General features: G+C 42.6%; 4 protein-coding genes and 1 long non-coding RNA gene across 20 annotated transcripts in view; 2 read left to right on the forward strand and 3 right to left on the reverse strand.

The window, feature by feature from the left end:
• Positions 1-2017: 2017 nt before the first annotated feature.
• Positions 2018-5709, reverse strand: LOC135946521 (uncharacterized). Its single transcript, XM_065494770.1, has 9 exons — positions 5569-5709; positions 5234-5386; positions 4873-5178; positions 4189-4814; positions 3734-4037; positions 3361-3683; positions 3160-3309; positions 2938-3107; positions 2018-2882 (listed from the first exon to the last, which is right to left on the reverse strand). The coding sequence occupies exons 3-9, from the start codon at positions 5162-5164 to the stop codon at positions 2249-2251; spliced, it is 2499 nt and encodes an 832-aa protein (XP_065350842.1). The 5' UTR covers positions 5165-5178; positions 5234-5386; positions 5569-5709; the 3' UTR covers positions 2018-2248.
• Positions 5710-5989: 280 nt separating this feature from the next.
• Positions 5990-11144, forward strand: IleRS-m (Isoleucyl-tRNA synthetase, mitochondrial). 2 transcript variants are annotated; one of them, XM_065493301.1, is made up of 17 exons: positions 5990-6081; positions 6135-6374; positions 6477-6599; positions 6654-6807; positions 6858-7006; positions 7063-7112; positions 7166-7296; positions 7352-7546; positions 7599-7771; positions 8133-8372; positions 8423-8589; positions 8766-8904; positions 8961-9256; positions 9309-9522; positions 9777-10020; positions 10077-10264; positions 10502-11144. In XM_065493301.1, the coding sequence occupies exons 2-17, from the start codon at positions 6156-6158 to the stop codon at positions 10748-10750; spliced, it is 2931 nt and encodes a 976-aa protein (XP_065349373.1). In that variant the 5' UTR covers positions 5990-6081; positions 6135-6155; the 3' UTR covers positions 10751-11144. The 2 variants fall into 2 exon arrangements, with proteins under 2 accessions (XP_065349373.1, XP_065349374.1); XM_065493302.1 differs by lacking the exons at positions 5990-6081; positions 6135-6374; positions 6477-6599 and having other exon boundaries at positions 6667-6807; positions 6866-7006.
• Positions 11145-11448: 304 nt separating this feature from the next.
• On the forward strand, positions 11449-16886 carry LOC135945548 (major facilitator superfamily domain-containing protein 8-like). 3 transcript variants are annotated; one of them, XM_065493305.1, is made up of 10 exons: positions 11555-11862; positions 13071-13227; positions 14693-14939; positions 14991-15104; positions 15163-15363; positions 15422-15521; positions 15576-15710; positions 15767-15873; positions 15937-16136; positions 16444-16886. In XM_065493305.1, the coding sequence occupies exons 1-10, from the start codon at positions 11837-11839 to the stop codon at positions 16756-16758; spliced, it is 1602 nt and encodes a 533-aa protein (XP_065349377.1). In that variant the 5' UTR covers positions 11555-11836; the 3' UTR covers positions 16759-16886. The 3 variants fall into 3 exon arrangements, with proteins under 3 accessions (XP_065349375.1, XP_065349378.1, XP_065349377.1); XM_065493303.1 differs by having other exon boundaries at positions 11449-11862; positions 15767-16136; XM_065493306.1 differs by lacking the exon at positions 13071-13227 and having other exon boundaries at positions 11550-11862.
• A 45-nt stretch (positions 16887-16931) lies between these two features.
• Positions 16932-17781, reverse strand: LOC135945549 (uncharacterized). Its single transcript, XR_010575436.1, has 3 exons — positions 17565-17781; positions 17100-17434; positions 16932-17044 (listed from the first exon to the last, which is right to left on the reverse strand). It is a non-coding gene; the product is annotated as an uncharacterized LOC135945549 (long non-coding RNA).
• Positions 17782-21259: 3478 nt separating this feature from the next.
• LOC135947332 (SH3 and multiple ankyrin repeat domains protein 3-like) overlaps positions 21260-27129 on the reverse strand; it is a 55709-nt gene continuing 49839 nt past the window's right edge. For 10 of the 13 annotated variants that reach the window (XM_065496094.1, XM_065496100.1, XM_065496093.1 and 7 more), the window contains 9 exons: positions 26413-26709; positions 25916-26118; positions 25565-25786; positions 24696-25082; positions 24029-24213; positions 23213-23478; positions 22767-23083; positions 22238-22435; positions 21260-21919 (listed from right to left, as the gene is read on the reverse strand). In XM_065496094.1, the coding sequence (XP_065352166.1) occupies positions 21407-21919; positions 22238-22435; positions 22767-23083; positions 23213-23478; positions 24029-24213; positions 24696-25082; positions 25565-25786; positions 25916-26118; positions 26413-26709 (2588 nt within the window). In that variant the 3' untranslated portion in view covers positions 21260-21406. The remainder of the gene's footprint in view (positions 21920-22237; positions 22436-22766; positions 23084-23212; positions 23479-24028; positions 24214-24695; positions 25083-25564; positions 25787-25915; positions 26119-26412; positions 26710-27129) is intronic. The other 3 variants (XM_065496097.1, XM_065496099.1, XM_065496102.1) reach the window with 3 other exon arrangements.

A 27129-nucleotide genomic window follows, 5' to 3' on the forward strand; every position in this document is an offset into this window, starting at 1 on the left:
CAGGTCGATAGCTTTTTCAGCCAATCAGATGGCGACTTGGAGTTTGTTGCCTGTTACGCCCACGTGCAGAGGGAGGCGAAGAGGGGCGTGTGTCGGAGTTTTTTGTAGGCGTAACAGGCAACAAACTCCAAGTCGCCATCTGATTGGCTGAAAAAGCTATCGACCTGCCACCTGCCAGTGGATGCTGAACTTCTTAGCTGGCTCATTTACGCGCCATATGAGTGATAGGGCTGCCAGACACTTACTGCAAGCGACCCGGAGCTTAAACGAAAAAAGGGGTGTGGCTTAAAAGGGGGCGTGGTCAGAGGGGGTGTTTCGGTGTTTGTTCAAACTTCAGACGCGAAAGACCGACTCCAACGTCGCCAAACAGATGGTAAACACACGCATCGTCGCATCGTGGCCACAGCGGCATGAAAAGTGATCCAAGATCTCGTGGTTTTCTCATCTTATTATGGACGGAAAATGGAAAAACGGCGAGAGGGAAGAGGGAATGCGAAATCAAAAGCTTCCGTGTGACTGGAGAAGCTACGAAGTGGTTTCTGTGCCTGTCACTCCCGCAAAACAGGTGAGATAATTAAAATAGAAAATGTATGTACAGAAAATTCAATGCGGGCTATGTGCAATTCCGCCTTCTGTACAAGACTAGCTTTTATTTTATGAAATATAATTGAATTCTTCCTGCTCTTGGAAAATTGCGCTCCTTTCAACAAATATTCAGTGTCAAATTATTTGTCGCCCTTTTCTTGCGACAAAGAAATTCGCGTTTGGTTGTTGAAAGTTCCACGATTATTGCACTACCAGGACAGTAATAATTATTATCGTTGTTTCATGATTGAAGAATTTATTTATTTATTTATCTCTGCAGATGATGACAAGCTGATGCCCATTGAGTTGCTGCTGCCCTCTGAAAAATGCTGACGACTGACCCTCGTCTGACGACATAGACCTGGCCACTGCTGGGCAAGGCCATGCAGCTGCCCAAGAAGTCCCTGCTGCTGCCCCAGAAGTCCTGCTGCTGCCCATTGAGTCCCTGCTGTTGCCCATTGAGTTGCTGCTGCTGCCCATTGAGTTGCTGCTGCTGCTCCACACTGAAAAATGCTGACGACTGACCCTCGTCTGGCGACATAGACCTGGCCACTGCTGGGCAAGGCCATGCAGCTGCCCAAGAAGACCCTGCTGCTGCCCCAGAAGTCCTGCTGCTGCCCATTGAGTCCCTGCTGTTGCCCATTGAGTTGCTGCTGCTGCTCCACACTGAAAAATGCTGACGACTGACCCTCGTCTGACGACATAGACCTGGCCACTGCTGGGCAAGGCCGTGCTGCTGACCAAGAAGTCCCTGCTGCTGCCCCAGAAGTCCTGCTGCTGCCCATTGAGTCCCTGCTGTTGCCCATTGAGTTGCTGCTGCTGCCCATTGAGTTGCTGCTGCTGCTCCACACTGAAAAATGCTGACGACTGACCCTCGTCTGGCGACATAGACCTGGCCACTGCTGGGCAAGGCCATGCAGCTGCCCAAGAAGACCCTGCTGCTGCCCCAGAAGTCCTGCTGCTGCCCATTGAGTCCCTGCTGTTGCCCATTGAGTTGCTGCTGCTGCTCCACACTGAAAAATGCTGACGACTGACCCTCGTCTGACGACATAGACCTGGCCACTGCTGGGCAAGGCCGTGCTGCTGACCAAGAAGTCCCTGCTGCTGCCCCAGAAGTCCTGCTGCTGCCCATTGAGTCCCTGCTGTTGCCCATTGAGTTGCTGCTGCTGCCCATTGAGTTGCTGCTGCTGCTCCACACTGAAAAATGCTGACGACTGTCCCTCGTCTGACGACATAGACCTGGCCACTGCTGCCCAAGAAGTCCCTGCTGCTGCCCAAGAAGTCCCCCCCCCCCCAAAAGCAAAGTTGACATCTGCACTGCGCAGTGTAAACTTGGAATAATATTTTCAAAAAATAAAAAAATTTATTTCAAAACAAAAATTTTTATTTTAATTATAAATTTGACATCATTTTACGCATAATAGACGTAAACTTTCACATTTCTTATTTACATAATATCAATTGACTTAGACAGTCATTTCAATTTTATTTCAGTCCCAAATGATCAGTCTTCACGTATGGTAAATGCTTGTTTAACGCATATTTCATTAAGGAACTGTACTATAGGAATTGAGCTTAGCAAGTGAACACAGCATTGGTTACTGAAATCACATCATTTCATCTTTTTCAGTTGATTTATAAACTTTCAGACTCTATATTAAGCCTAAGACATCAAATATTTTCTTGCACTCACAACCATTTCGATTAGCTTCTTTTGATTCGGATGACGCAGGAACGCAGGGAAGGCTGAACAGAGCATATCGAAATTAAAGTAGACCATCATCTCAGATTCAACAGATGATACAAGCAATGAGTTCCTTTCAGGGGTCCATGCAGCCTTAAGAACCGAGAAAATTCTTTCAACAAATGCATTTGATGATGGGATAGACATCACAAATGATACTAATTTAAATAGCGTACACATCGGGCGCTCGTTTTGTTGGTTGAACAACAAAGCCCAAATCTTGGGTAGAGTTTGAGACATTAGATCGGTCTGCTGCATATTCCTCAAAAGTTTGTTAGCTACCACAACATCAGAAAAGAGGAGATCGCAGTCAACTGTAATTCTGAGTAACTGACAGAGATCCGCAATTTCCCTAAATACGAGCTTGTCCGTCTTCTTGACGTTCAGGGCTTGGCATTGAGCGTACAAACCCCCTAGAGCATACCTCTTTTCAATGTAGTTGATGGCATCTTCCACCGAGCGCCGACACTGATCCAGAAAGCACTTCTTTTCATAGCTGGTAAGCGCTACTAGTCCTTTGTCAATTGTACTTCCAAAGTAGTTGCTCTCAACCCTATATCAGAAGTCAGAACATGAATTTTTAAAATTAAACAAAAAGAATTTTTTACCTTTCCTTCAGATTGCTTACAAGCTCTGATACGCACTCCTCAACATCCATGATAGTAGCTTCGGTTCTCTCTAGACACTTGATGGAAGTAGCAAACACCGAGCTCAAAGTTGACCAAAATTGAAGGTGCATTTCATTTAGGGTCGGATTGTTCTCGTCTGTGAGTTCATGCTAGCAAGAAATAAAATAAAATTTAGAAAATTTATTAACTTTTAAAATTTACCTCTTGATCATGTAGGAACTCCCAAATCATTTGAGGGCATTTAGTTTCACCCAAACCCAAGAAGTACGCCTTCAATGGCTTCCAGAATTTTTGGATTTTATGCAAACCTTCGGCGAGAGACAGCCAGCGAACGTTGGTGTGCTTCGTGATCTAAGATCAATAAACATTAAATATGATTATAAATAAATTAAGCATTCCTACCTGCTGGTACTCCACATCACAGTATTCGAATACCTCCATCAGCGCCGCTTCTCTCTTCGACGATTGGTTTAGGTGCCCACATATTTTTAAAAGAATAGCTTCGCAGTCTGGCTTGTATCTGACCATAGCGTTTTTGGCAGCATTGTGCAACAGGTGTGCAGGGCACTTCAGAGGCAAAATCTTTGGATTTTCCATTTTAAGTTTGGCATACACGGAATTTTGTGTGCCAAAATTGACGCTGCAGCTATCCCCAGCAAACGCTGCTACATGCTCTACTTGTAACCCCATCTGAGCAAGGCTTTGCTTGAGGTCAGAATGTAGCTCTAAAATTTTGAAGAATGAAAAATTTGTTAAATTAATTATTTTAAATTACTTTGAGCTGTTCCGTCTGAACTACAGACTACGGAGATCACTTTCTCTTTCAGGCCTTCTCCTTCTTTGAAGTACCTGACAACGTATGGGTAAATCGACTTATTGAATCTGGTTGACCCATCAGACATGATTGTAAAATAGCGGGGTTGCCGGTTGTAATTGGAGTCTTGGGACAACACCAGATCCATCTTGACCATGGATAGCGAATATGGGGCAAGTGCACCCCGCACGACTGCTGCTGCTTTAGTCCTTCCACAGGTCGTCTTGGCTGCTGTTTTAGAATCTTTGAAAATTTTAGGCAGCAACTGAAACAATTAATTAGGATTCTAGAAAGGCCTATTATTTCAAATATTTTATTTAAAGGATGATAGTGAAATATTAATGTAGAAAAATGTAATCGCGAATTTCTCTAAGAGTGTTTAAGTTGATATTTTCCATTATACTTTTATATTTTACCTTGCTTTCGCAGTCAACTGATGCGTAGCTATGGTGGTGCTTGATGGCATGGAAGCAAAGAGTTGCTTCCGCGACAGCGATTTCAACGTCTGGTTTAGAGAGCTCCTTCACAGCGTAAGAATCAATTTTTGATTGCGTACTGGCTTTGGAAAGGTGAACTTGGTGTGCCTTAGACGCTTCGTGTTCTGTAAGGGCCTTAAGACCATCATGGCGCACACTCTTCCTTACACTACAGCAAACACATAAGAAGGTTTCATCATCAATTTTCTTAAGCCAGTGGGAAAAGCGAGGGTCACGCAGCCATTCCTCTTGAAAACTGGAGTAGTATCCCCCTGATGGTTTTCTTTTCTTTGATTTCCTCTGTCTCGGTTTCCTCCTTTTTGTGGATCCCTTGTGGTTAATCATTTCTCCACCACTTTCGGACTCAACCTCATGGGCAGGGGGAGAGTTATCTCTTGTTTCTTTCTCAGTATCCGATTCAATTCCCGAATTATACACATCTGACTCAAGTCGGCTGAAGTCGGCTTGACAATCTACATCATCCACTCTATCGCCCATTTGTCCGCTGATAGACGATTCTTCAGGGAGATCAAAGGTCTGTTCAGTGCTTTCTTCATAAGATAGAGCTACCGAGAATACATTTTAAATTTATACATTAAAACATTCTTCATTTAAGCTCATTACCATCACTTGCTTTGCCTCTATTTGCTGCATCATTGCGTACAATTTGTACAGGAATTTTTATTCCATTCACCTCCCAGATGAGGGTGTTGTCATCTTCACCTTCATTTGTATTTGTCGTCAATAAATGGTATGCACTATTCACATTTATATCCCTCTGGTTATTTGAGTGTGTGTCGACGTCGACGCTGGATTCGCCGTGTAGAATTTCTATTGTGTCGTCCTGGGAGTCTGCTGAAGGTTTTGAGGGGACAATCGTATTTCCCCTTTGTTTTCTAATTATATATTTATCCATGGTGTACTTGTATGCTATGAAAAACAGTTTGCTATTGATTACACTAAATATTTGTATTGATATACTCACTTTTTTCCCATGCTAGTTTATTTGCCTTCCAGTGAAGTGAAATTGATGCTGACTAGATCACTAGATAGTAGATAGAGGATGAAATAGGGATTTTCAGTCTTCATTTCTTATGGTCTTTCAGTTCGCAGTGTTTTGTTCTGGTTCGCACTTTTCCTAAAATAGAAAGGTTCAATAAATATCGCAATCAAAAAATCAGGCACCACGGCACCAGCAACCAGCACCAAAGGGCAAGACGAATATTTTCAGCGTATGCATATGCATAATTCAAGATTATTTTTAGTCCGCCGAGGCGCCGACCCAATGACTAAGAACAATTATTATTTATTTCTCCTTACCTTACCCTTACACTTGCATCCTTACATTGCTCATGTCATAGCTTATATCCTACATTATTCATTATATGATTATATCATAATAATATCACTTTGCTGCATGCTGCTTGTCCTTAATTGAGGATACAGATTCCAAAATCCTAATCCCTAATTCTTTCTTAAAACGTAAACAAAGTTGTCAGCCACAGCCACTGTCACCAACATAACTAATATTAACGAGATTTTCAACTTTGAAAGTATTTCGTCTTAAATGACGTTAATATGGGGAAGAAAGGGTTTTTTTAAAAATTGCTTACAAACCGGAGATTAACTAGTCAAAATTTAGACCCGGACACTCCGGGTCCAAGTAGTCCAAAACCCGGAGATCTCCGGTCGAAACCCGGAGGTTGGCAGCCCTAATGAGTGAGCAGGGGCTGTTAGCGACTAGCGACAATCAAAACATTGCTGTGTGCGAGAAAGAGAAGAGAAGTGCCTGGTTGAACCTGTGGTGGAGTCGACTGAGTCGTCGGAGAGCTTGTAACATAAACCATTTTTATTTTTCTTCTCTGATATTTAATTCGAAATTTCAGCATTGCTGAACAAACGCCAAAATGTTGATTCTTCGTCTTGCACACACGGATTTTGCCAAATCCTCATTACTGGCAAATAAAATCAAGAGAATTTCACCCACCGTTCAACTGTGCCGGGCATGCTCCAATGTCGGGGATAACAAGAAAAAATATTCAAGCACTGTAAATTTGCCCAAAACATCGTTTCCGGCTTACATAAAACCAAATTGTTTGGCTGAAAGAGATGCCTTAATTGCACAGGTATCATACATACATATGCACTACACATAAATTAATTTAAATGAATATTTTGCTTATTTTTGAATGTATTAATTATGTCATTTCTTTATTTTTTAACTCAAGAAATGTGGCTTTGAAGAGTTGTATAAATGGCAAAGAGAGAACAAAAAGGGCTCTGAATTTGTTCTCCACGATGGACCTCCCTATGCCAATGGTTCTGTTCACTTAGGACATGCTGTTAACAAGGCAAGTTTTTTCTATTAAAGCCTTTCTTCCCTAATTTTATTTTTCCCTGTGCAGATTTTGAAAGATGTCGCCAACAGGGAAAGGCTCTTAGCCGGGTGCAAAGTGCATTACGTCCCTGGCTGGGACTGCCATGGACTGCCAATTGAACTAAAAGCAATTGGCCTAAACGACAGAAAAAAATTAGACCCCATTGCACTTCGACAAAAATGTAAGAATGATAGTTTAATTTTACTTGACTTTAAATTTTAATTAATGCAGCCCGAAAGTATTCTGAGGAGGCCATTAAAAACCAAGAGGCAGAGTTCCGCTCATGGGGAGTAATGGCAGATTGGGAAAACAAGTACTTGACTTCAAGCCCGGAGTTTGTGAAGAATCAACTTCGCTGTTTTCAAAATCTTTATGAAAGGGTACTTGAAGTCTGCTTGTAATGATCCATCATCTGACACATACCTTTTTTTCTCAGAGCTTAGTTTTCCAAGACCTAAAACCCATTTACTGGTCGCCAATATCTGAGTATGCTAATAATGTTAATGTTTTCTAAATTTATAATAATTGTCTCACTCTAGAACTGCGTTAGCAGAATCAGAATTGGTATACAAGAATGACCACACCAGCCTTTCTGTGTTTGTGAGCGCTCGATTTGTAGATCTGCCGGCAGATTTGCAAAAGATTGTTTCGTCAGTTAAGCCAGGAGCCAGTAATTATCCAGTTAATCAAAAGGACCTAATGTTAATCTAATTTTTTTCTTTAAGGCTTGGATTTAGTCGTCTGGACAAGCACTTTGTGGTCCTTGCCCGCAAATCAAGCAGTGGCTTACGGCGAAGAAATGGACTACTGCATTGTAGAAAACAAGAGCAGTGACACGCTTGTTCTGGTCGCCCAAGACTTACTGCCAACTTTGGCTGAAAAACTGAACCTGAGCAACATTCCGCTGGCTTCATTTAAAGGTTGTAGAAAATAAATTGATTGCTGTTTTTGAATCCAATTGATTTACTGCAGGCAGCACGTTGAAGGGAGCGACTTACGCGTCCATGTTCGGCTCGGTCATGAAGCGTCTGCCGCTGATTCCATCAACTCACGTCATCAACACTGCCGGCACGGGCCTCGTGCACATTGCCCCTAGTCACGGGCAACAAGACTTTCTACTCGCTCTTGAAAATAAGATTTCAATGGTAAAACGTTATATTTAAAGAGCAAACCTTAATAATAATTATTAGGTTAAGATAAAATTAAAGCCAAAATTAACATTTTATCTGCAGGGTATTAATTGAATGAAATCTAGATTGGTTTTAAAAATTTGTAAGATATCTTTTATCAGGAAAGTAAATTTATCACTCTGAGAGATTTATTTTCCTATTTGAAATCTTTAAAGCTAAAAACTTTATGTTTTTCCAATCAACCAGAAAAATGTTATCTCTTGATATTTGGTATTATTCTTTACTTTTTCTGGTTCAGACTTTAATTAAATAGGCCTGGAAAGTCCTTACTTAGTTTAAGTGAACAAATAAATTAGTTTCATGTCTTCTTTTTCAGTTTCAATCGATTGATGAGAGTATGAAGTACACAAGAGAGGCGCCCGAGGCTGTTCAAGGCCTGCCGATTCTCGAGAAAAGCACGTCCGACAAAATTATCTCCCTCCTGGCAGGCAACTTAATGCACTCTGAACCTTTTGTTCACTCGTATCCATATGACTGGCGCGCGCATTGTCCGGTGATCATGTTGGCTAGCAAGCAATGGTTTCTCAGCACTGAGACGCTACGACACAGGGCAGAAGTATGCGTTTGTGATGTTTTGCAGATTTTCTTTTAACTGCTGTTTATCAGGACGCTCTTGCAAGGGTAAACCAGTTTCCCATCCCGGAGCAAGATCCCTCGCCCATGGTAGCCATGCTGCGGAAAAGGCCATATTGGTGCATTTCTCGGCAGAGGGTTTGGGGTACTCCTATTCCTGCTGCTTACCACAAGAAGACGGGACAGCCGATTTTGCACAAGTAGGTGTTCCTGCAGACTTGCATTTCAGACGCTGGGTTTTGTGGAAAATGAAACGACCAGTAAAAATATAGTTTAGTGAAAAGATTAATATGCAAGAAATCGTAAAAAATGATCTACTATTTTTACAATTTTTCAAAATGCGAGATTTATATTTCATCACGTTTACGGTTTTTAGGGACGTAGTGGAAAATATTTGCAAATTGATCGACGAGAAGGGCACAGACTGTTGGTGGAAATGTGACGTGTCAGAAGTAGTGCCTGAAAGCGTCTTGACCAAGTTCAACGTTTCTTGCGATGAACTGGAATTAGGAAAGGTATGAGAGATATTTTCGCTGTAATGACGTTTCCACATAATCCCCTCATTCATCAGGACATCTTGGATATTTGGTTTGATTCTGGGCTCACGTGGTCTTACGCGTTGGGACCTATTGGACAGTCGAATTTGTGTATCGAGGGCGCGGATCAATACACGGCCTGGTTTCAAACGTCGCTTTTGCTCTCTACCGCCCTGCAAGCGAAATCCCCTTACAAAAATCTGCAAACCCACGGCTTTGTTGTGGACGGCAATGGCCTCAAGATGTCCAAGTCTGTTGGCAACGTTATTCATCCCAAGGACTTGACCAGAGGGTCCAAGAAACAACCACCGTTAGGAATCGATGTGTTGCGGTAAAAAACTTATCAAAGCAAAGTTGGAAAGTTATCTAAGGTGCTATGATAGTTGCTGGATCGCATCCCAGATTGTCGGCATTAAGAACATCCCCGCGAGTGAGGGCACCTTCAAAACGGCAACTGAAATCGTCTCAAAAATTAGGAACGTATCCAAGTTTTTGCTTGGCTCTGTTGGTCCTCCCATCGAACCCGCGCGTGACACTACTAACTGGAGGTTCCTTGATAGACTCATGCTGCACAGATTGTACAACCTGCAACAACGTGTGAGTTTCTTACAGATTCCTTGATAATTAATAAAAATATATTAAAACTGCAAGACATGAGGATAAAAATCAAGAACGTACCTAGTCCTAAACCGAAATTTAAAATATTTCACTGCAGTATTTTTTGGTTTTTTGGGAGCCTGCCTCTCATTGCTTTGAAATTAAAATTGCAACTTGTCTCTAAAATTGCAGTTGAAGTGTCGTTCTATGCTTCTCTGCATTGATGGTTTTTTAAATTTCCTGTAATTTTTCAGACGAGTGACACATATAGAAGACACGTGCTGAACCACACAGTGAAGCAGCTGTTCTCTTTTGTAACGCTAGAAGTCTCCAGCTCTTACTGCCACCTGATCAAAGACAGACTTTACTGTGATGCCATTGATAGTGCCGAGCGACAGCAGTGCGTACGGGTGCTGACCTACACTCTGGAAACGCTGCTCCGGGTCATGGGTCCAATTGTGCCCCACTTGGCCGAGGAAATCTGCTTGCACTGGAAGGGTAAAATTGCCTTGAGCTCACTCGCTGCAGAAGAGTTAATGAAATATTTATTGAAGGCCGAGGTCGCCTCTTCTTCACACCTGGTTTTGACGCGCCTGAGAGCTGGAACCAACCTGAGCTTGAGGATTTGTGGGAGCAAATCGAAAATTTGAGGGGAAGCATCAACAAGGCTGTTGGCAACGAAAACACTCAAGAATTTGGCGTCACCATTGAAGTTCCTAGAGATCTGTATACCGTTTTAAAGGTAGATTAAAGTAATATATTTTTTTCTCAGATTTTGTAGCGAATTTGGGTCAGCATTTTTGGAGGCAGCCATGAAGTTCTTATTTTATTTCTGTCTTTCCATAATTTAAAATTGCACATTATGTAGGGGAACCAGGCAAATTTTAAGTCTTGTCTGTCTGTGCTCTTTATGAGAATATAAGCAATTTCACTCATAGCCTCAACGGAAAAGTAAACATTTGTCTAAATCCTGTTACAGAGGATGCAGTTGAGCGATGAGTCGTGGCAGTCGGAACTGTGCGAGCTGTTGCAGGTGGCTGCAGTTTTGCTGCAACCAGTTGCAGAGGAAGTGCCCGTCAGCGTGGATTTGTGGAAATCGCCCCGAGGCCAGTGTCTGCGCTGCAGAAGGTTCACTGCTCTGCCCAGTGCCGAGTTGTGTGAGCGCTGCGAGGACGTTGTCGCGGCTTCTATCAAGCCTGACTGCCAGTCCTCAAACGCGCAAAGTTGAATTAGGTCTGCTCCACAGAAATAGATACGGTTGGTGACAATTAGTTTTGAGGAAATTCTAAGCGACCGTAATTAATTTCAAGTACAAAAATTGAGTGATTTAGCCATCATTTCTGTTTTCCAGCAACAATTAGCTAATGATGAAATATAATTCAAACTGATAGACAAAACCCAATCAATTTATTTGAGGTACTACCTTTCTGGCTTTAAATTTTTTTGAAATATTCTAGTGTTTTAAATTATTTAACTGTTAATTATGCGGCAGCATTATTTAATTTGATCGTTGATCAATTGATGAATATGATTTTCAACTCGGCCATAAAAATTGTGAGTACTTCTTTTTTGTTAGAATAAAAATAAACGCTTAACTGTAATTCTTAAGTACGCTAAATGTATATATATGATTGTCATTTCCCAATTCAATTAGCTAGGTCTTTCAAAGTGCAACTTATTCACATATTTTCCAGTTAAGTACTGGAAAATTTTAGAATTATTATAATTATTGTTCTAACAGCATATTTTTTTATAATTATTTTCAAACTGTTCAAACTATCTTTGAAAACATTTATCATTCCTCCTTGAGGATTATTTTCTTATCATGTACATCTGTAACTTCCCAACATCGATTAATAATAACAATAACTGCTACACGAACATTAAAAAATTTACTAAATACCCCATTTAAAATTAAGTAAGCCATTGGCATCCGTCTTGTTAAGTGACAGGCGAAGAAAGGTGTGCGCCCACCTCTATTATCTTGACTCTGCCATCTAATACACGACGAGAATTACTTCTCGGGTGATTCTCGTAGTATGGTGCATGGTGTCACAACTTTCCCTCTCTCATAGCAACAGGCCTTTTTATCTCTCCTCCCAGACTGGCGCGGGGGAACCTCTGAAGCGGAGCGAGTGCGTTCTCGTGGCCTTGTCGCGCTCACTCCTCACACACTGGCGGCCGAGAGCAGTGGCCGCAGCGGGCGCGACTCAACTCCTCACGTTAGTAGTTTAGCAACGACTTGAAGCGGCTGTGCTTTTTAAAAATAGCAGATTCGGATTGTCGGGGCCGACCACCACGTACGAATGAGAAAATGGAGTGGCTCCGTAATAAGAGAAGGTAAGACAGACTCGGAAACTGGTTGTCGTCACTGAATATTAAAATTTTTAAAATATTTTACAAATCTCATGGCTCTGAGAGGATTGCAAAATATGCCTTAGTTTCTGTTGCATCAATAGCAATACAACAGCGGCTCGCTCTTACACCTCCGCAAGTCTAGGACTTTTAGCACTTTTGATAAATCGGCCTGCTCTTATCTTTATTTTAATGTGAAAATAATTTTTTGTCTGATTGAAAAAAATAAGAGTCAAGCATTAACTCGGTTTTACTATTTTTAATTGACGTTGATGGGTGAGCGTTGTTAAAGCAGGCAACCGGTTGCTCAGCTGTGAGTTTCAAGGTTCAGTGAGTTATTGTCGCGCCTTCTCATAGTCAGATAATATTCGCGTGAATTGCTAATTCAAAGAATATATAATTGAGTGTGGCTCTGCGCTTGCTCTGTTAATAATTTACATCACGTTATATATTCACGTTGTAATTTCGTTGCTGACCTTTTGCAGAATCGAGTTCAGTGGGTGAGAGACTTCCGGATCCTCTCACGAACGATTTAAAAAAGGAATTGAATAATTCCAATGTTGTATGATGATTAGATCAGTTTTTTGTTCTTCATCTCCTCACATAAATTGTTGCCTCCCCTAACATCAAAAGCCTCAGTTATCTTCCTTTATTTTATAGCAAATTTTATATTAATTGGGATTTCTTCAAAAAATCAGTAAAAATATTATAATATTGGATTTGCGTCCAATAAACTCATAAGACCCATGCAACGTTTTATTGGTTAGGAGATAAGACAAGTAAGGACTCTAATTTATCTAAAAAAAAGCCTTCAGTATCTGTTTTAGTCTGCTAGAAAATGTTATTTTAAGGTATACACTTTTTTTGAAAGATAAAAACAGGCAAAGACCAACTAAATATTTAATGGGCTATTTTACAAATAAGTGTGTCAATCTTAATTTTTTACAAGTTTTTATGATGCGCCTGCCGTATCCAATTAAAAAAAAGCAATTTTCGAGCAAGTCAAGGATAAAAGTATAATATTGTGTAAATGCAATGAGGTACACAAAGTTTCCTTTTGATGCTTTGTGGAAGAGGCAACCACAAAAATTAATAAAGCAACACTCTATTGAGAAACCCACATCTCACTGCTTTGATGTGTTTCATCGCGTTTGTTTCGAAACTCTTATGTGTTTGAGTCATGATTTTCGCAGACAGAGGAGAGCGGGCGTCTACAAAACAGCAGATTTAGAGAGTATATCGGAAAGACGGACGCGATGGAGATCTGTTCGAGTAACTTACTTCACTATGTTCCTGATGACCCTGGGCTTTAGCATCGTGCTCACTGGGATCTGGCCATATTTAGACACAGTATGTTCAGCTAAATTTTTAATTTTTAGAATTTGGCATATTAAAAACTAATATTATTTATGTATCGTGTGATTTTGTTCAATCTCGGTTGGGATACTTTTTCAGTTTTCAGCAGGGTTTGTTTAAACCCGCATTAATGTTTAAAATGCACTGTGTGATACAAGTTTCTTGCGTATTTTTCCACAAGTATTTTTCAGAGTGTTTAAAGAGTAAATATCACTAAATTATTGCATTTTTGTGATAGCTACCAAATTTCGTTTGCAAAAAAACATTATATTTTGGCTAAACTCTGCGCGAAAATTAATTCAATATGGTTATAGCTATTAGTAAAATTTTTGTAAGGTGAAAAATTAACATACTTTTGAACTGTACATGCAGCTGTTTGGGCACCTCAAGCCTCGATTCAGCGGTACTATACCTTAAAAACCAAATTAATACCGCAGTATTAGCTGCTTTACTCATTGCTGTACAGAATAAAAAAAGAGGAGACGATCGATTTTGCTCAGCAAAATGAGTAATGTTGGAAATTTTTCAACTATTGCTGATTTAGATGCATCTAATCCTCTACCAGTCTGTTTACTCGCATTCTCAGGCATTCTCAGGAGTGTCAAAGCATATTTGAGCATTTCGGGGCTCTAATACTGGCTGCCCATTGTCAGAGAAGGAAAAGGTGGTTAATTTAGTGACTCGAAATGCTCAAGTAGCTCAACGGGCTGGGAGAGGCGCACCGGCGCCGACTCAGCATGCACTTGCTGGTTTTCACACTCTCCCGGCGGCTTTACGGACAAATGTCTGGCGTTTCAATAAAAGACCTCGGTGCGGGGAGCCGAAAAGATGACCAAGATTGGGTCCAAGCTCCTTTGCGGCCACTCGGACCCCATGTTATTCGCTCGGTGAGCCCACGGAAAGTGCTGAGCAGAGGTTAAAATAAAAATACTGTAGATATGAACTTTGTTCTGGAGGTCAACTTCCTCTGATCTGAGGTCTAAAAGAGCTAAATCAGCCGACAGTTACAATACAAGATCTTTGTTGTTTAATATTTTCCTCCCAAAATTTATTTGTTAGCCAACCATCCTGAATTAATTTCCGAGCAGAATTTATTAGCCATTCATTAAAATTTTAAATTTCATAAACTAGCACAGCTTGTTAGAACTAAAAGTTGATGCTTTTTATTAAATTATGCTCAGCACTCGATCATGACTGTCCTAACAATTGAATTATCAAGCAAGTGTCAAGAAGCTGAAATTTGTTATGTTCAATGAATTTGATCTGCACTAAATAGAAAAAACCAACCATGGCTGCATTTTTGTGATTTTATCACTGCAAGATTGCGTTTGAATGACTGTGCACACCCTGTGTTTTCACATTTTAAAGTACTCTGACACCTTTTCTTTAAATATAATCAGTGTGGCTCATTTATTAAAAAAAATGTAGATTATAATTATGATCTCATGTTTTTTTCCAGTTAGACCCTGATGCAGGTAAAAGCTTCCTCGGCTTTGTCGTGGCGGCGAACCCGCTGGCACAGATGATTGTTTCGCCCCTGTTCGGCTACTGGGCGAATAAAATTGGCTCTGTGCGGGCTCCGCTGATCACTTCTGTGGCTCTGTTTACCATATCGAGCGTAACGTATTCGCTACTCGAGCTCTTCCCTAGCAGCACAGTCAAGTACTGGATGCTAGCAACCAGGTTTTTTGTTGGCGCCAGTTCTGGTTCGTTAAATCTTGCCTGTAGAGACTTAACCCTTATTCATATTTTTGCAGCTAACATTGCCGTAATTCGATCCTACTTATCTTCGGCCACAACGGTCAGAGAGCGAACTGGGGCGGTCAGCATGATGTCGCTGGCCCAAGTTTTGGGATTTATTTGCGGTCCAGGTATTTTTTTCCTCTGCTCTGCTCAAGTTTGAAAATAACAACTTGATGCTTTTCGCAGCCATACAGACTGCTGTTGCTCCTTTAGGAGACGAGGGCATTGGCCTCTTTGGTGGCAAAATCCACCTCAACATGTACACTGCCACTGGCTGGGTCAACGTCTTGCTGGGCGCCATCAATTGCCTTTGCTTCATGCCCTTCTGCTTCACAGAGATGCCGATATCTGCCAAGGAGGCGCAGAGAAGGCAGGGAGCTGCGACAGGTTGCTAAAGAAATTCCTGAAGAGATGAGGCTTAAATTATTTTTGTAAATTTTTGCAGCGGAGGAAACGTGGCTTGGCACAAAACCAGACTACATGGCGACATGGAGCTTGATTCTCGCATTTTTCATCCTCTCTTTCAACTTTGTCCTTCTTGAAACGTAATTAATAAGTTGGTTGAAAAAAGTGTGAGAATCTTAAAATTGTCTCTTTAGACTCGGGCAGCCTTTAGTCATGGATCAGTTTGCGTGGACCAAGGAGCAGGCCGTTATGAACATGGGTCTGCTCATGACTGCCGGAGCCGTGATCGCTCTAGTCACTTTTGCAGCGATCAAGCCGTTGACCAAAAAGTATTTCCGCTACTAAACTCTCAAGGTCGGTAGTAAAATAATTGTTTCTTCATCAGATTCGACGAGAGATGTCTGCTACTGTGGGGCGGCTTCATGTTGATGGTGGTGGGTCGAATCAGCCACATTCCTTGGGGCGATGCGCCTCCAGTCATTAAAACAAAAGGTGCGGTCCAAACGTGGGCTTCCTTGTTTGCACACCATTTTAACTTAAATTTGTGTTTTACAGAAATGGTTATGAACCAGTTGAATTCGAACTTAACAGAGGTTGTCGGCTGTCCCGTCGACGAACAGCCGTGGTGTGCATTCACCCCAGCGATGACGATGACCCAACTACTTTTGGGTTACTTCCTCACCTCAATAGGCTATCCTATTGGAATTACTGTGATACAAACGCTCTTTTCAAAAATCCTCGGACCGAGGCCCCAGGTAAAATATAATTTTTATTTACGAAACGCTATTTATTTATATTCATTCAGTATAAAGAAAAACATCAAGTACCGCACAGTTAAAATTTTGATTAGGACGTAAAATAAAATTAATCACAAAGTTAGGCGTTACAGTTCCAAATTAGAAAATAGGAAAAATTCTTTGCAAGAAAAATCTGTTTTTTTCATGTTGCCATTCTGTTTTCTACAACTGGATCCAGTTAAAAAAGGAAAAATGTGAATTCTATTACCCTTAAATTGAAAAACAATTAACCCTAATCTGATCAAACCCCATTATTTGTCCTCAGGGTGTTTGGCAGGGATTGTTGACAGGTTCCGGGTGCTTGTCGCGGGTCTTGGGCCCAATTTTCTTGAGTTACGTGTACGTCAACCTAGGTGTTGTGTGGACGTTTTCGCTCACGACGGTCATGATGGCGGTGTGTTGCGTCTGGATGGGACTTGTCTACAAAAGACTGACTCCCCCGCAGCTGACGAGCACCCCTGTTCCTCTAACGAGCGACGTTTCAAAGCTGCCAAGGACGATCGTCATTGGCAAGGCAAGCGGTGCCAGCCGGGCGAACACCAAAGACGGAAGTAATGAAGAGCGGCAGACGCTCCAGTGAGAATAGAGACTCATATTATTTGTCGTGTGTCAATAGTCGGTGCCATGCAAATAACCATTTGTAACTGAAAGATTTTCTTTTGAAAATATTTTTAACAGCAAAATAAAACAAAAATCCTTTGCATATCAGATCTATAATTCAAATTAGGAGCCAGAAAAAAATAAGCAAGTTGGCGCAATACGAATTTATTCATTGCGTTAACATCAATAATTTCTCATAGGGTGGAGATGTTGCATTGGCTGGTGATAGGGGTGATAGGCCACGTTCACCGGATTCGGCGCTGGGGCTGGAAAGAGCTTTCATTTAGTTTAATTTAGTTTGCAGTCAAAGGATAACTTTACCGTAGGGATGAGGGTGGGATTGGCGCCCAAACGGTTGGATAAACGCGCTGGGGTAGGGCACCACGTCATAAACTGGCACTAGCTTGTATCTGCACGAGAATTTAATATTTACGTGAGAGCCTTTTCAATAATCAAAGACAGTATTACTGATTGGTGCTGCTCATTTTGCCAAGCTCCGCAAGTTTGGCGCTTTCAACCATTCTTCTCAAGAGTTGTATTGATTCCGGAGCGGATTTTTCCTCACTTGATTCGCTGCTACTGGATTCGGATGACTTACCGTCGCATCCTTTGCAGCATATAATGCACTTATCGCATGGAGCTGCTCCCTGCTGCTCCTAAAAATGTTTCTCTTAAGTAATTTGCTTAATATTGAAAATTTTAATCCTGATATATATGAAGGCAAATTCAGCATAATGTAATACATACACATTTAAATTGATTGAAGCAAAAATATCAAAACTATACCGTGTCTTTCGGTGAAACTACCTTTCCAACAATAGTGGGTGGCTTGGAGGTTGTAGACTAAAGAAACAAAATTAATAGTAAACCAAAAATTGTAAGATAAAAAAAATACCATCTCAGCACACATACTCGATTTTACGAGAAACACAACGAGGAGCAATAGTGCGGCTCTCATTGTTAGCGCAGACATGACAGCAGCGTCGAAAGTCGAAACTATTAAGCAAATAAAACTCCGCATGCTGCTTTTATACGGTCGAATATCTGCACGTATTATCAATCAAACAAAGCAATAGGAAGTACTTTGTTTTGTCTTTAAGAAGGTCAGAAAAACATCGCATTTACATGCTTTTAAAATCAATTAACGTTTTATTTTTAATAAATATTGTGGAGCAGACATAAATTAATTGAGACTCCTTAATGTGGGCTATAATCGAGACGGTCACACGCACCTGATAAACATAGAAATTCAGTGTTGTCCACATTGAAAAAGGGAGGAATACTCACCCGGCAGGAACCGCTGTGTTTCTTTTTGGTGTAGTGCATATGGATCCAATCGTGACTGGACCTTCGGATTCGTCCGGGCAGTCCACCTTGACCTTTCGGTAGCAGTTGCATTCCTTGTACACATTATTGTCTGATTTGGTGTCGCACTTATCACGGCATTTGTCCTTTTTCCCCGGAATGACGACGATGGTCGTGTCGCCGCAATCCTCGGAGCTGCTACTGCTTTTGGGGGTGCACGGGCAGCAGTCGTTACCTAGAAGAGAAAATCAAAATTGTTATTTTTTTTCTACGATATCCTTGAGCTTATCGTGCTAGATCAAAAACAGAGGAACCTTTGTTGCCGCAATTGCAATCCTCGCAGCAATCGCAACAATCACAACAATCGCAGCAGTCGCATTCGCATCTTCTGGACCGGACTCCGCGGCTGACGCGCGCGTAGGGGATGTCACTGGATGCAATCCGCGCCGCGACCTTGTCCTCAACCATCACCTTGTCCGATTTCATTTTGATGAACGAGTCAATGATGCCATGGGCCACCTGCTTGGCGATCCGATCGTTCTGGCGCTCCTCCTCTGACGTTGAGACGCACATTTTCGTCACGATGCCCAGCATTTTGTCCCGAATCATGTCCTGTAAATATTTCAAAAAAATTATTTGTCACATTCAAAGCAGTATGAATTTACTCTCGTGGCCTGGCAGTCGGGGTAGACCTCCTTGATGATGCCCTGCACGTCCGATGCGATCGGCTGCAATTCGCACTGGGTTAATATTTTTTAATTTAAGAACTGAATTTCAGTGCAGCGTACCTCAAGCGCTTTTTCCAGCTTGCAGACTGTAAGATGGCAATTACCCCCGTCTTCTGTTTTATTGTTGCTGTTGAGCTGCAATCATTACTTTTTTAATTTTGAAAAATGTGTTTGAAGCACCAATTAATTACGAAATGACTTCATTTTCGGTTTAACCAAGACAGAGTCTTGTCGGTCTTTCCCCTTTAATGAAACCTAGTATTTTGTAAAATAAATTATTTTCGTGGCTTTTTTAAATAATTCTTAATAAATATGGAAGTTGCGCGAAATGGACTGAGCTTGAGGGTGGATCACTTTGAGTGAATTTTGACTGAAGAGCCATTTTGAAATAGCTTAGTTTTCTTAAAAATTCCCTGCGTATATATGTCATTTGATTTTATTAGATACAAATTTTTAAATAGGAACAATTGCTGGATAGTTTACAAAAAAAATGCAACAAATAAATGCCTTTTACAATAAAAATTTCTCTACTCCTTTCAGTGTCGATTCTTCTGTACAATAATTACCTTTAAATCGCTGTCTTCGACTTCTCTCGGGAGCAGCTGTTGGGATCAGACAGATAGTTGAATAAAAATGTAAATTTCTCAATTCCTCACCGGCAAGGCATCTCCTGAAGACAACGGTGCCGCCGATGTGAGAGCAGCGGTGACGAGAGCACAGAACAGAATACGGGACATTGTTGGTCTCGACTGTGGCCATCATGGCGGTAGCTCATCCTTATATGTCACGCAGGATTTGTCTAAAAAGCAGTTTCCTAAACAGATATGATAAAATCTTGCTGCAATGTATAGTACAAGGACGCTTCCTTGTTATTGCTGTGTATGCATTCGGCGCATCTTCCCCGCCCAGCAGGTTGCATAATTTTGCTAATATGCGCTGAAATTCCTTTTTAAAAAATTGCGAGATTGATGATAAAAGCACACGATGGATCGACTAACCTTGGTATTTGCTCTTTTGAGTTTATTTGCGAATCATGCAATAATTGAGAACGCTTGAAAATGTTTCTAACTTTGTTATGTTTGACAAACAAAAAAAACCTAACTCAACAGCCTTCGTGATAATTAAATTTAATCCGAGTCAGCAACTCTTGTTGCAGAGGATTAGCAAGAAATGAAAAGCAGTTAGTTTTGAGTATATTTTTAGTTGATATATTGTGGAACGTTAGGCGATTTTGTTGTTTAATATTAAAATACAATATAGTGTCCGCATCATTGCAATGTTTTTCATCATCATCATCATCATCATCTTGTGTTGTATATGGTGATTTATCATGTTTCCACGAGAGTAATAACCATTGCAAGTTTGATTCCTTTCATTTTTATTCGTTCATTTTCTTACAAAAGCACTTCCCCTAAAACGCGCTATAATTTCTGCCGATTCCGAATAATGCGCACGTCTCGCCAAGGAGAGTAAAAACAGCATACAATTTATTGCACCTTGTAAACTTTGGCGTAATGAGCATTTTTTTAATATTTTTATTTCCTTTATATGGTAGCAAAATCAGCACAACGATTCATCTTTTCGACGACAGAGGAAGAGATAGATAGCGAATGGGATCGATACACAGAGTAATGATGGCGCGGTAATATAATGTATTCCTTTTTCATCTCCTGGGTTTTTCTCATCGTATAAATTACGCGGGGAACTTATCGTACACAAACATTCGGGCCTCTTTCGATCCACAAGCAACAGCACTCCCTAGTGTGTGTATTTCTTTATTAATTTAATGAATTAATCGTATAATATGACACAAGTTTGGCATGAATAAATTAATCAAGTTACCAACTAAGAATCACAATAATCGGGAATGACATTTTACACACATATAATAGAAATTTTCGCGCACTCCGACCTACGGGCCGGCTCTTATCAAACATTTATACATTCAACTGTGTTTTAATTTAATATGTATAATGCCTCTCGTTATTCTCTTTTATGTACAAAGTTTACCATAGAGTCTTTCGAGCACAAAACAACAACAATGCGGGCCCTCTTTGCGCACACACAGCGATTCGTTGTAGTGGCAAATCATTCTCTGCGAACGGAAACTGCAGGGGCAAGGGCAGGAGGTGCGTCCGTGTCCTTTGGTGGAAAAAAGACGAGTACAGAGGGGAGGGGAAGCAGGTCGAAGCGAATGACTGGCTGAGATCATTGAACAGATTCAACGGGCCTTGCTCTCGGGCGTCCGCACGGAGCACACGAGTCGATCTCAGGTGCAAGCAATCCGAGATTCGATTGCATAACTGAGAGTTTAAGATTATATACTGGTACAAATCTTAACGTGACACGACGAGAGGAAAATCCGTATCAAAGTTAGGCGTTGGAACGAGGAACAACGCGTCATCAGTGAGGGTCCAAGGTACTAACCAGGGCATCATATGAAGGATCAAAAGTTACGGCTCTTTTGGCGGAAATCCAAAGCAAATTCAATTTATCTGATGACGAAGCCTTTCCGATTTTCCCCTTCCAACTGGTGGACACGAAAATGTCAGTTTTCCAAATAGTTTTCAGTACTTTCGCAGTTTGTGTGTGTTTCTAGGGGGCCTTCTTGGGCAGGGTGCCGACGATGCGGACAGTCTTTTGCTGCTGCTGCTGTTGCTGCTGGATGCGGAGGGCTTCCTGCCGCTGCCGGTTGAGGTCCTCGAGGTGCCTGTGGCGCGCCATCTCCTCGAGCTGTCGCTGCCGGAGGTACTGCGCCTGCTGCTCGGGCGTCATGCGCTGCAGGGTCTGTCTGGTGGCGCCGCTCACCCGGATGGTCATCTTGTGCTGCTCGCCGAGGTCACTGAACTCGGGTGGAGGCGCTACTAGCACCGGCTCCTCAGGCGCCGGGTGCAAGTGGTAGAGGTGCGAGTGGTGCGGCCGGCCCCCGCCCGCCCCCGCACCGGTCCCCGGCTGGTGCGGCGATGGGTACGACGCGTGCATCACGCCCTGGTGCTGATGCTGGTGCGGTGGGTGCGTCCCCTGGTGAGGGTGGTAGTGGTGTGCGTGCGCTGCGGCCGCCGCAGCCGCTGCGCGGGCCCCATCAAACTCAGGCGGAGGAGGAACCACCTGCAACCAAAACAATAAAAATGATAGAATATACCACCAACTGATACACAAAAAGGAACTTGATATCGGTCTTTGCCTAGTCTCTAACTCGATTTTTCTTGATAGGATCTTAGGTTGTATGTGATACTGAATATTGTTTTTTTTTAATAAGTGGCCAATAAGCTTAAACCTAGCTATAAATAAGTTAAATGTTGACGTTATTTATTTGAGTGTGACTTATATATGGTTAACAGAGTAGTAGGAGAGCCACCATTTGAAGTTGACATTCAAAATAGTCCTTAAATTCAATGTACAAGATATGAATAGGAATTTACTTACGCTGACCATGTTGAGCTGTTCAACGTGTCTCTGGATAAGCTGGAGACTCTCCTCAATGCTCCTCTCCATCTCAATGGGTCTGCCCATGGCGTCCACCTCGCGGCTTCGGCCGTGCCCGCGCATTGACGAAACTGGCTGTCTGTGGTTTGGCATGATCAGCTTGGACGCCATGATCGGCACGTCACGCAACTGCATCTGCTGTAAATCATGATAAAACAGAGTCAATTAATTAATGGTGGTAAGATGTCTATGGGGAACAATACTGATGAAATTTTATAGCTCATAACTTATAAAATGGCTCATATTCTCTGCGCTGATTTAAATGAAGGATAGCTATATCAGCGAAATTTTAAATAATAAAAAAATTCCACTATTCTTTAAAGAAATTCCAATAATAGCTCTCATCCAAATTAGTATCACTGAAGATAATAACATACAATTCATAAATTGTCCTTAATGTACATCTATTCACTTTTGTTTTTAACGAATTTTATTTTATAATTACTCTTTTTCAAAGATTTGAACTCACCCTGAGCTCCCTTTCTCGATCGATCTCACGCTGGCGCTCGCGGTCGCGCTCCTCCTGAATCTTGTGGTCGAGGAAGGTGACAGTCTTGGTGGTCTTATGCGGCAGCGTGGCCGAGTTGATGCTGGTGTGGCGGATGGCTGGTGGTAGGCTGTGCTCGCTCTCGGCCTCACTCTCTTGAGGCGGAGGAAGTTGCACTAGTGACACGGCGTGCCGCGTCAGGGTGCCCGTGCCCGCCCGACGAGCGGTCCCGGCACCGTCCTCACTCTTCCTTCGCGGCTTGGACGACGTTGTCGTCGCTGCTGTAGTTGTCGCAGCGTCTGCAAAATTCATGGACATTAGAAAAAATATGCAATTTATAAATTCACCTCCCTACAAATGGTTCATAAAATAAATAAAAAATATATGCTTTGGTTTATTTTTCAATATTTTATAAATTTTCAACTTGCCTGGCTCGTCTGTGTTCTCGCTGCCGTCAGGCTGCCAGGTGCGTTCTTCGAGGATGAGCTTTATGTCCTCCTTAGGCTGTTGGGGCTGCTGCTGTGGTGGCGGCAGCGGCATGGCTTTCTTCTCAGGCGGTGCCGGCATCTTTCCGTTGACGTTGAGCGCGAGGGCGGCCGGGCCCTTCTGCCCCGGCGCCCGCCCGCTGTTGATCACGCTCGAACTGCGTGTGAAGGCGGGTGCCCCCACCTGGATCCGCGTTGTGTGGATTGCCCTGAGGAATCGCACTCAGCGTTAGGGCATTGCACATGCTTATAATAAGGGTTAGTTGGTTCGTATGTCTTATACTGATGCGTGGCCGTCCTCGAGCAAAAAATCGGGCGAGAGAGAAAATGAGAGGTTAAAGCTGCTCTAAGTGCTACTTGTACACAAAAATTTAACTTCTAGTTTTTAGAGACTCAGGCCAATATTTCTTTTATATTTTTGTTTTAATTTTAGGGTCCTCTTAATTTCATTTTAAGCACAACGATATTTTCTAATTCAAGGCAGTTTATTTAGTTTTAGAAGAAAATACACGTAAAATCATGCATCTCAGAGAAAAGAAAAATAGTTTGCCATGTAGCTCCGATTGACAAATTTCACTCTAGAAGGAGGCTGAAAAAAGCCAATCAGAGCGCTAAAAGACTTCTATGTAGTTTAATAATCACTACTTAACTGCGTTAATTTGACGGATATAACCGAAGTGCTTAAATTGAAAGTTGTCTGGGCCCATTTTTCGATGAAAAGTATTAGAAGACAGAGGTTGCGGTTGGTTCCGCTCTTACCTGGCCTGCTGACTCTTGGAGGGGAGTGTGGAGGATTTGGAGTGAGTGAGCAGCTCGCCAGCCGCTAATATCTTGGGCTCGGGCTGCGTGTCCTGGTCGGAACTCACCCCTGATGATGAATTATCACCATCCTCCTGGGAGAAGTCATTGGGATAGGATTTCGAGCTCTTTAACTGAGTTTTTACCTGCAAAATGTGAACGCAACGAATGTTAGTTTAATATCGATACTTGCTCGACACGACACGCAAACACATCCAATTTTAGACAATGTTGCTCGGGGGGTACGACAGCTAGAGAAGAGAGAGCAGTGAAGTGTGCAAGCAAAGACGAAATGAATCGCAAGCCGTTATCAGCTCCTGCAAGTCATGCTGTAAGCAGCTTGAAGAAGGAAATAATAGAAAGATTCTTATGGAGACCAAGAAAAACGTCTGGGAAAAATCTGATCTAAACAATTCTGGGCCTATATTTCAAATTTAACTTTTAAATTATCCCAGCCCCAACAATTAAGCCTCTATTAAATTAACACGTTTTTACGATCTCTATTTCTCTATACATCTTATATATTCTATTCTATTTTTTTGCGCTATTTTAGACGTTTTGATACAAACCAAGCTGATCAAGTGCATTATCGAACTGAATCCATGCGAAGAAAAGAGGCGAGGCCTACCTTTTGGATCTCCTCCACACTAAAACTATGAGGTAGATTGCCGTTGGTGGCTGCAGCTGCTCCGGGGGCGGCCGTGGGGGCCGGCTTAGGCGCGGCGGCGGCCGACGGCTGCGCCTCGGGGCCTGGTGGCGCGTGTGGCGGTGGTGGAGGCGGCGTCTCGTCGGCGGGGGTGGCGGCACCGTTGACCCTGGTCTGCCGCTCGGCCACCTTCTGCGCCAGCAGGTCCTTGAACACGGGCGACATGCACTGCGAGCGCGCCGACGGCGACAGCGGCCCATTCGGGCTCACTGACTCGGCTGTGTTTGACTCCTTCGAGCTCTGCCGCGAAGCCCGCCGCTCTTTCTTGCTGCCCCTTGTAGACTCGCTGCCACCCTCGTCGCTCTCGCCCTGAAATGCACACTGTGTCAGCAGGCACCCTCGAAATTAAAATAAATAAATTGGCTAGTGCAAAACGAGTGACTTTATTTTTTATTTTGAGGGTTTTAAATATAGTTGAATAATTAATGATTTCAACTCTAAGAAACTTAAAACGATGGAATTTAATTTTTTCCGATGTGTATTTTGGTTTTATGTGTGCTGAAAATTTGATAACAGGTTATTATTTTTACTAACTACTTTACACAGAGTTTCCTAAAGAAAAACTGCAACAAATAAAAATATATCAAATAAAGAAAAATTAATTATTTTTTGTATCCATCATTATTTTTAGTCAAATTTTAACTTTTATCATATCGAAAATAAATAAAGATGCAAATAAAGAATGATAGAAAAGAAAGGTTTATTTTCGTGCAACACAGTATGAGGGAGATTGGTCATAAAAAGCCGAGAGATTGGTAATTTTCCCGGGGATTCGAGGGGTTAAGTCTCACCTCGCTCATGCTGTAATCAGGTTCTGGAATGGGAGGGGCGGCGGCAGCAGCCGGAGGGGCGACCGGAGTGGCCGTAGCCGTGGCCGGCACGTTGTTGTGCTGGAAGGGTTGTGCGTAGGGGCTAGCGGCGCCGCCCCCACCTTTCTCTGGGGAGGCGGGCGCCCCGTCGGCCGGGGGCTTGAAAGTGGTGCTGCCCTCACCTTGGCTGCTGTGCTTTCGGACCTGCACACGCGCACGCAAGGTTAAAGCCTTTCAATTTTAGCTTTTTTCTTTTATCTTAAACATGCTCGCTAGAGAGTTTCGGGTGCGACACACACATAGAGATGTAAAAAGGGTGCAGGGGTCACTTACCAGGGGCCTGGCGCCGCTGGGCGGAAGACTGTGCGAGCGCGATTTGTTGGCACCTTCTTTGGGCGTGCGGCCAAGCGTGCTCGAGCCCTGCCGCAGGGCCACCACCTTCACCTCCTCAGGACTGGCGTAAAGCTTGGCCGGACCAGGGCGGAAACTCGACATGATTGGCTCAGGACTCGTCGGGGTGGCCGTTCTACTGTCTGCTGCTCAAAGATTAAAACACACGTTTGAAATATTTTTGTAACAAAATTCGTCAAATAATTAAGATAGAGAACTAAGTAAATTTAGTATTAATTGGATGTTGAATTGTACTCCTGATAAAAACCTACGCAATTTTAAAAAATATTATCTTAAAAAAAGTTATGAGTTTCTCAAAAAGATAATTTTTTTAAAACGTATCAAATTCAACGAATTTTAATCAATGAAGAGTTAAGAGATCTACCCTTGAATCAGTTTTAAAATAGTTTACACCCCACGAAAGAAGCGAAAAAACTCACCCTGCTGTCCGACAGGTGAGTCGCGGACGGTGGCATACTCGCCACTGCCTTTTGCCCTGGGCGTTACCTCGACCCTAACCACCTGCCCGACGGGGATGGGCGGCGGTGGGTGGGTAGGCGGGGGTGGTGCGGCGCCGACGCCACCGCTACCGAGGGATCTGTTCCTCGGCAGCGATCTGGTGCGCTGCGACAGCGAGCGCGTCACCGCCTCGTGCTCCATCTGCAGGCGCTCCATGCTGCGCCACGCGTGTCCGTACTCGCGGCCGCCGTTCGTCATTGCCGTCGTGCCGATGTGACCTGTCGATTCAACCCCCAACGATCAGCACCCTTCGATTGGGCCACGCGGAAAAAACGCATGCAAAACGAGTGTCGGGGAATAACTTGGCAACTTTGGTCGATAATGAATATTTGGGTGTTAATTCCCCAAAACGGCCAAGTTCAAACTGATTTCAAGTTGGCAGAAAAATATCAAACAAAATTAGTTCAATTTTTGTTATTATTATTTAAGGCTGATAAAACGCATTTTATTATTTTTGTGATTCAATTTTGAGACCAATTTTGCCAAGCGTAGCGGTGGAGGTGGCAGAGGTCTGCTCCAACCAATCAATAAATTACACGGCGCTCTATGTGTACGTATGCAACGCAAATCGAGAAATGAACACACTGCTATTAAAACAACAGCTGCTTGAAACAAGAGTTGGTGGTTTCAGCAAAATA

This window comes from Cloeon dipterum, chromosome X, assembly GCF_949628265.1.
Source record: "Cloeon dipterum chromosome X, ieCloDipt1.1, whole genome shotgun sequence".
In the NCBI taxonomy this organism is placed as follows: Eukaryota; Metazoa; Arthropoda; class Insecta; order Ephemeroptera; family Baetidae; genus Cloeon; species Cloeon dipterum.

Bases quoted from the DNA above. Each gene is read 5' to 3' on its own strand.
- LOC135946521 (XM_065494770.1), bottom strand. From the start codon at position 5,164: ATGGATAAATATATAATTAGAAAACAAAGGGGAAATACGATTGTCCCC. The intron at 4,038-4,188 runs GTAAAATATAAA...TAATTGTTTCAG, and splicing joins CAGTTGACTGCGAAAGCAAG to TTGCTGCCTAAAATTTTCAA. The intron at 3,310-3,360 runs GTAGGAATGCTT...TATTGATCTTAG, and splicing joins GTGATGTGGAGTACCAGCAG to ATCACGAAGCACACCAACGT.
- IleRS-m (XM_065493301.1), top strand. From the start codon at position 6,156: ATGTTGATTCTTCGTCTTGCACACACGGATTTTGCCAAATCCTCATTA. The intron at 9,257-9,308 runs GTAAAAAACTTA...GTGCTATGATAG, and splicing joins TTAGGAATCGATGTGTTGCG to TTGCTGGATCGCATCCCAGA. The intron at 9,523-9,776 runs GTGAGTTTCTTA...GTAATTTTTCAG, and splicing joins TGTACAACCTGCAACAACGT to ACGAGTGACACATATAGAAG.
- LOC135945548 (XM_065493303.1), top strand. From the start codon at position 11,837: ATGGAGTGGCTCCGTAATAAGAGAAG. The intron at 11,863-13,070 runs GTAAGACAGACT...TGATTTTCGCAG, and splicing joins TGGCTCCGTAATAAGAGAAG to ACAGAGGAGAGCGGGCGTCT. The intron at 16,137-16,443 runs GTAAAATATAAT...ATTTGTCCTCAG, and splicing joins TCCTCGGACCGAGGCCCCAG to GGTGTTTGGCAGGGATTGTT.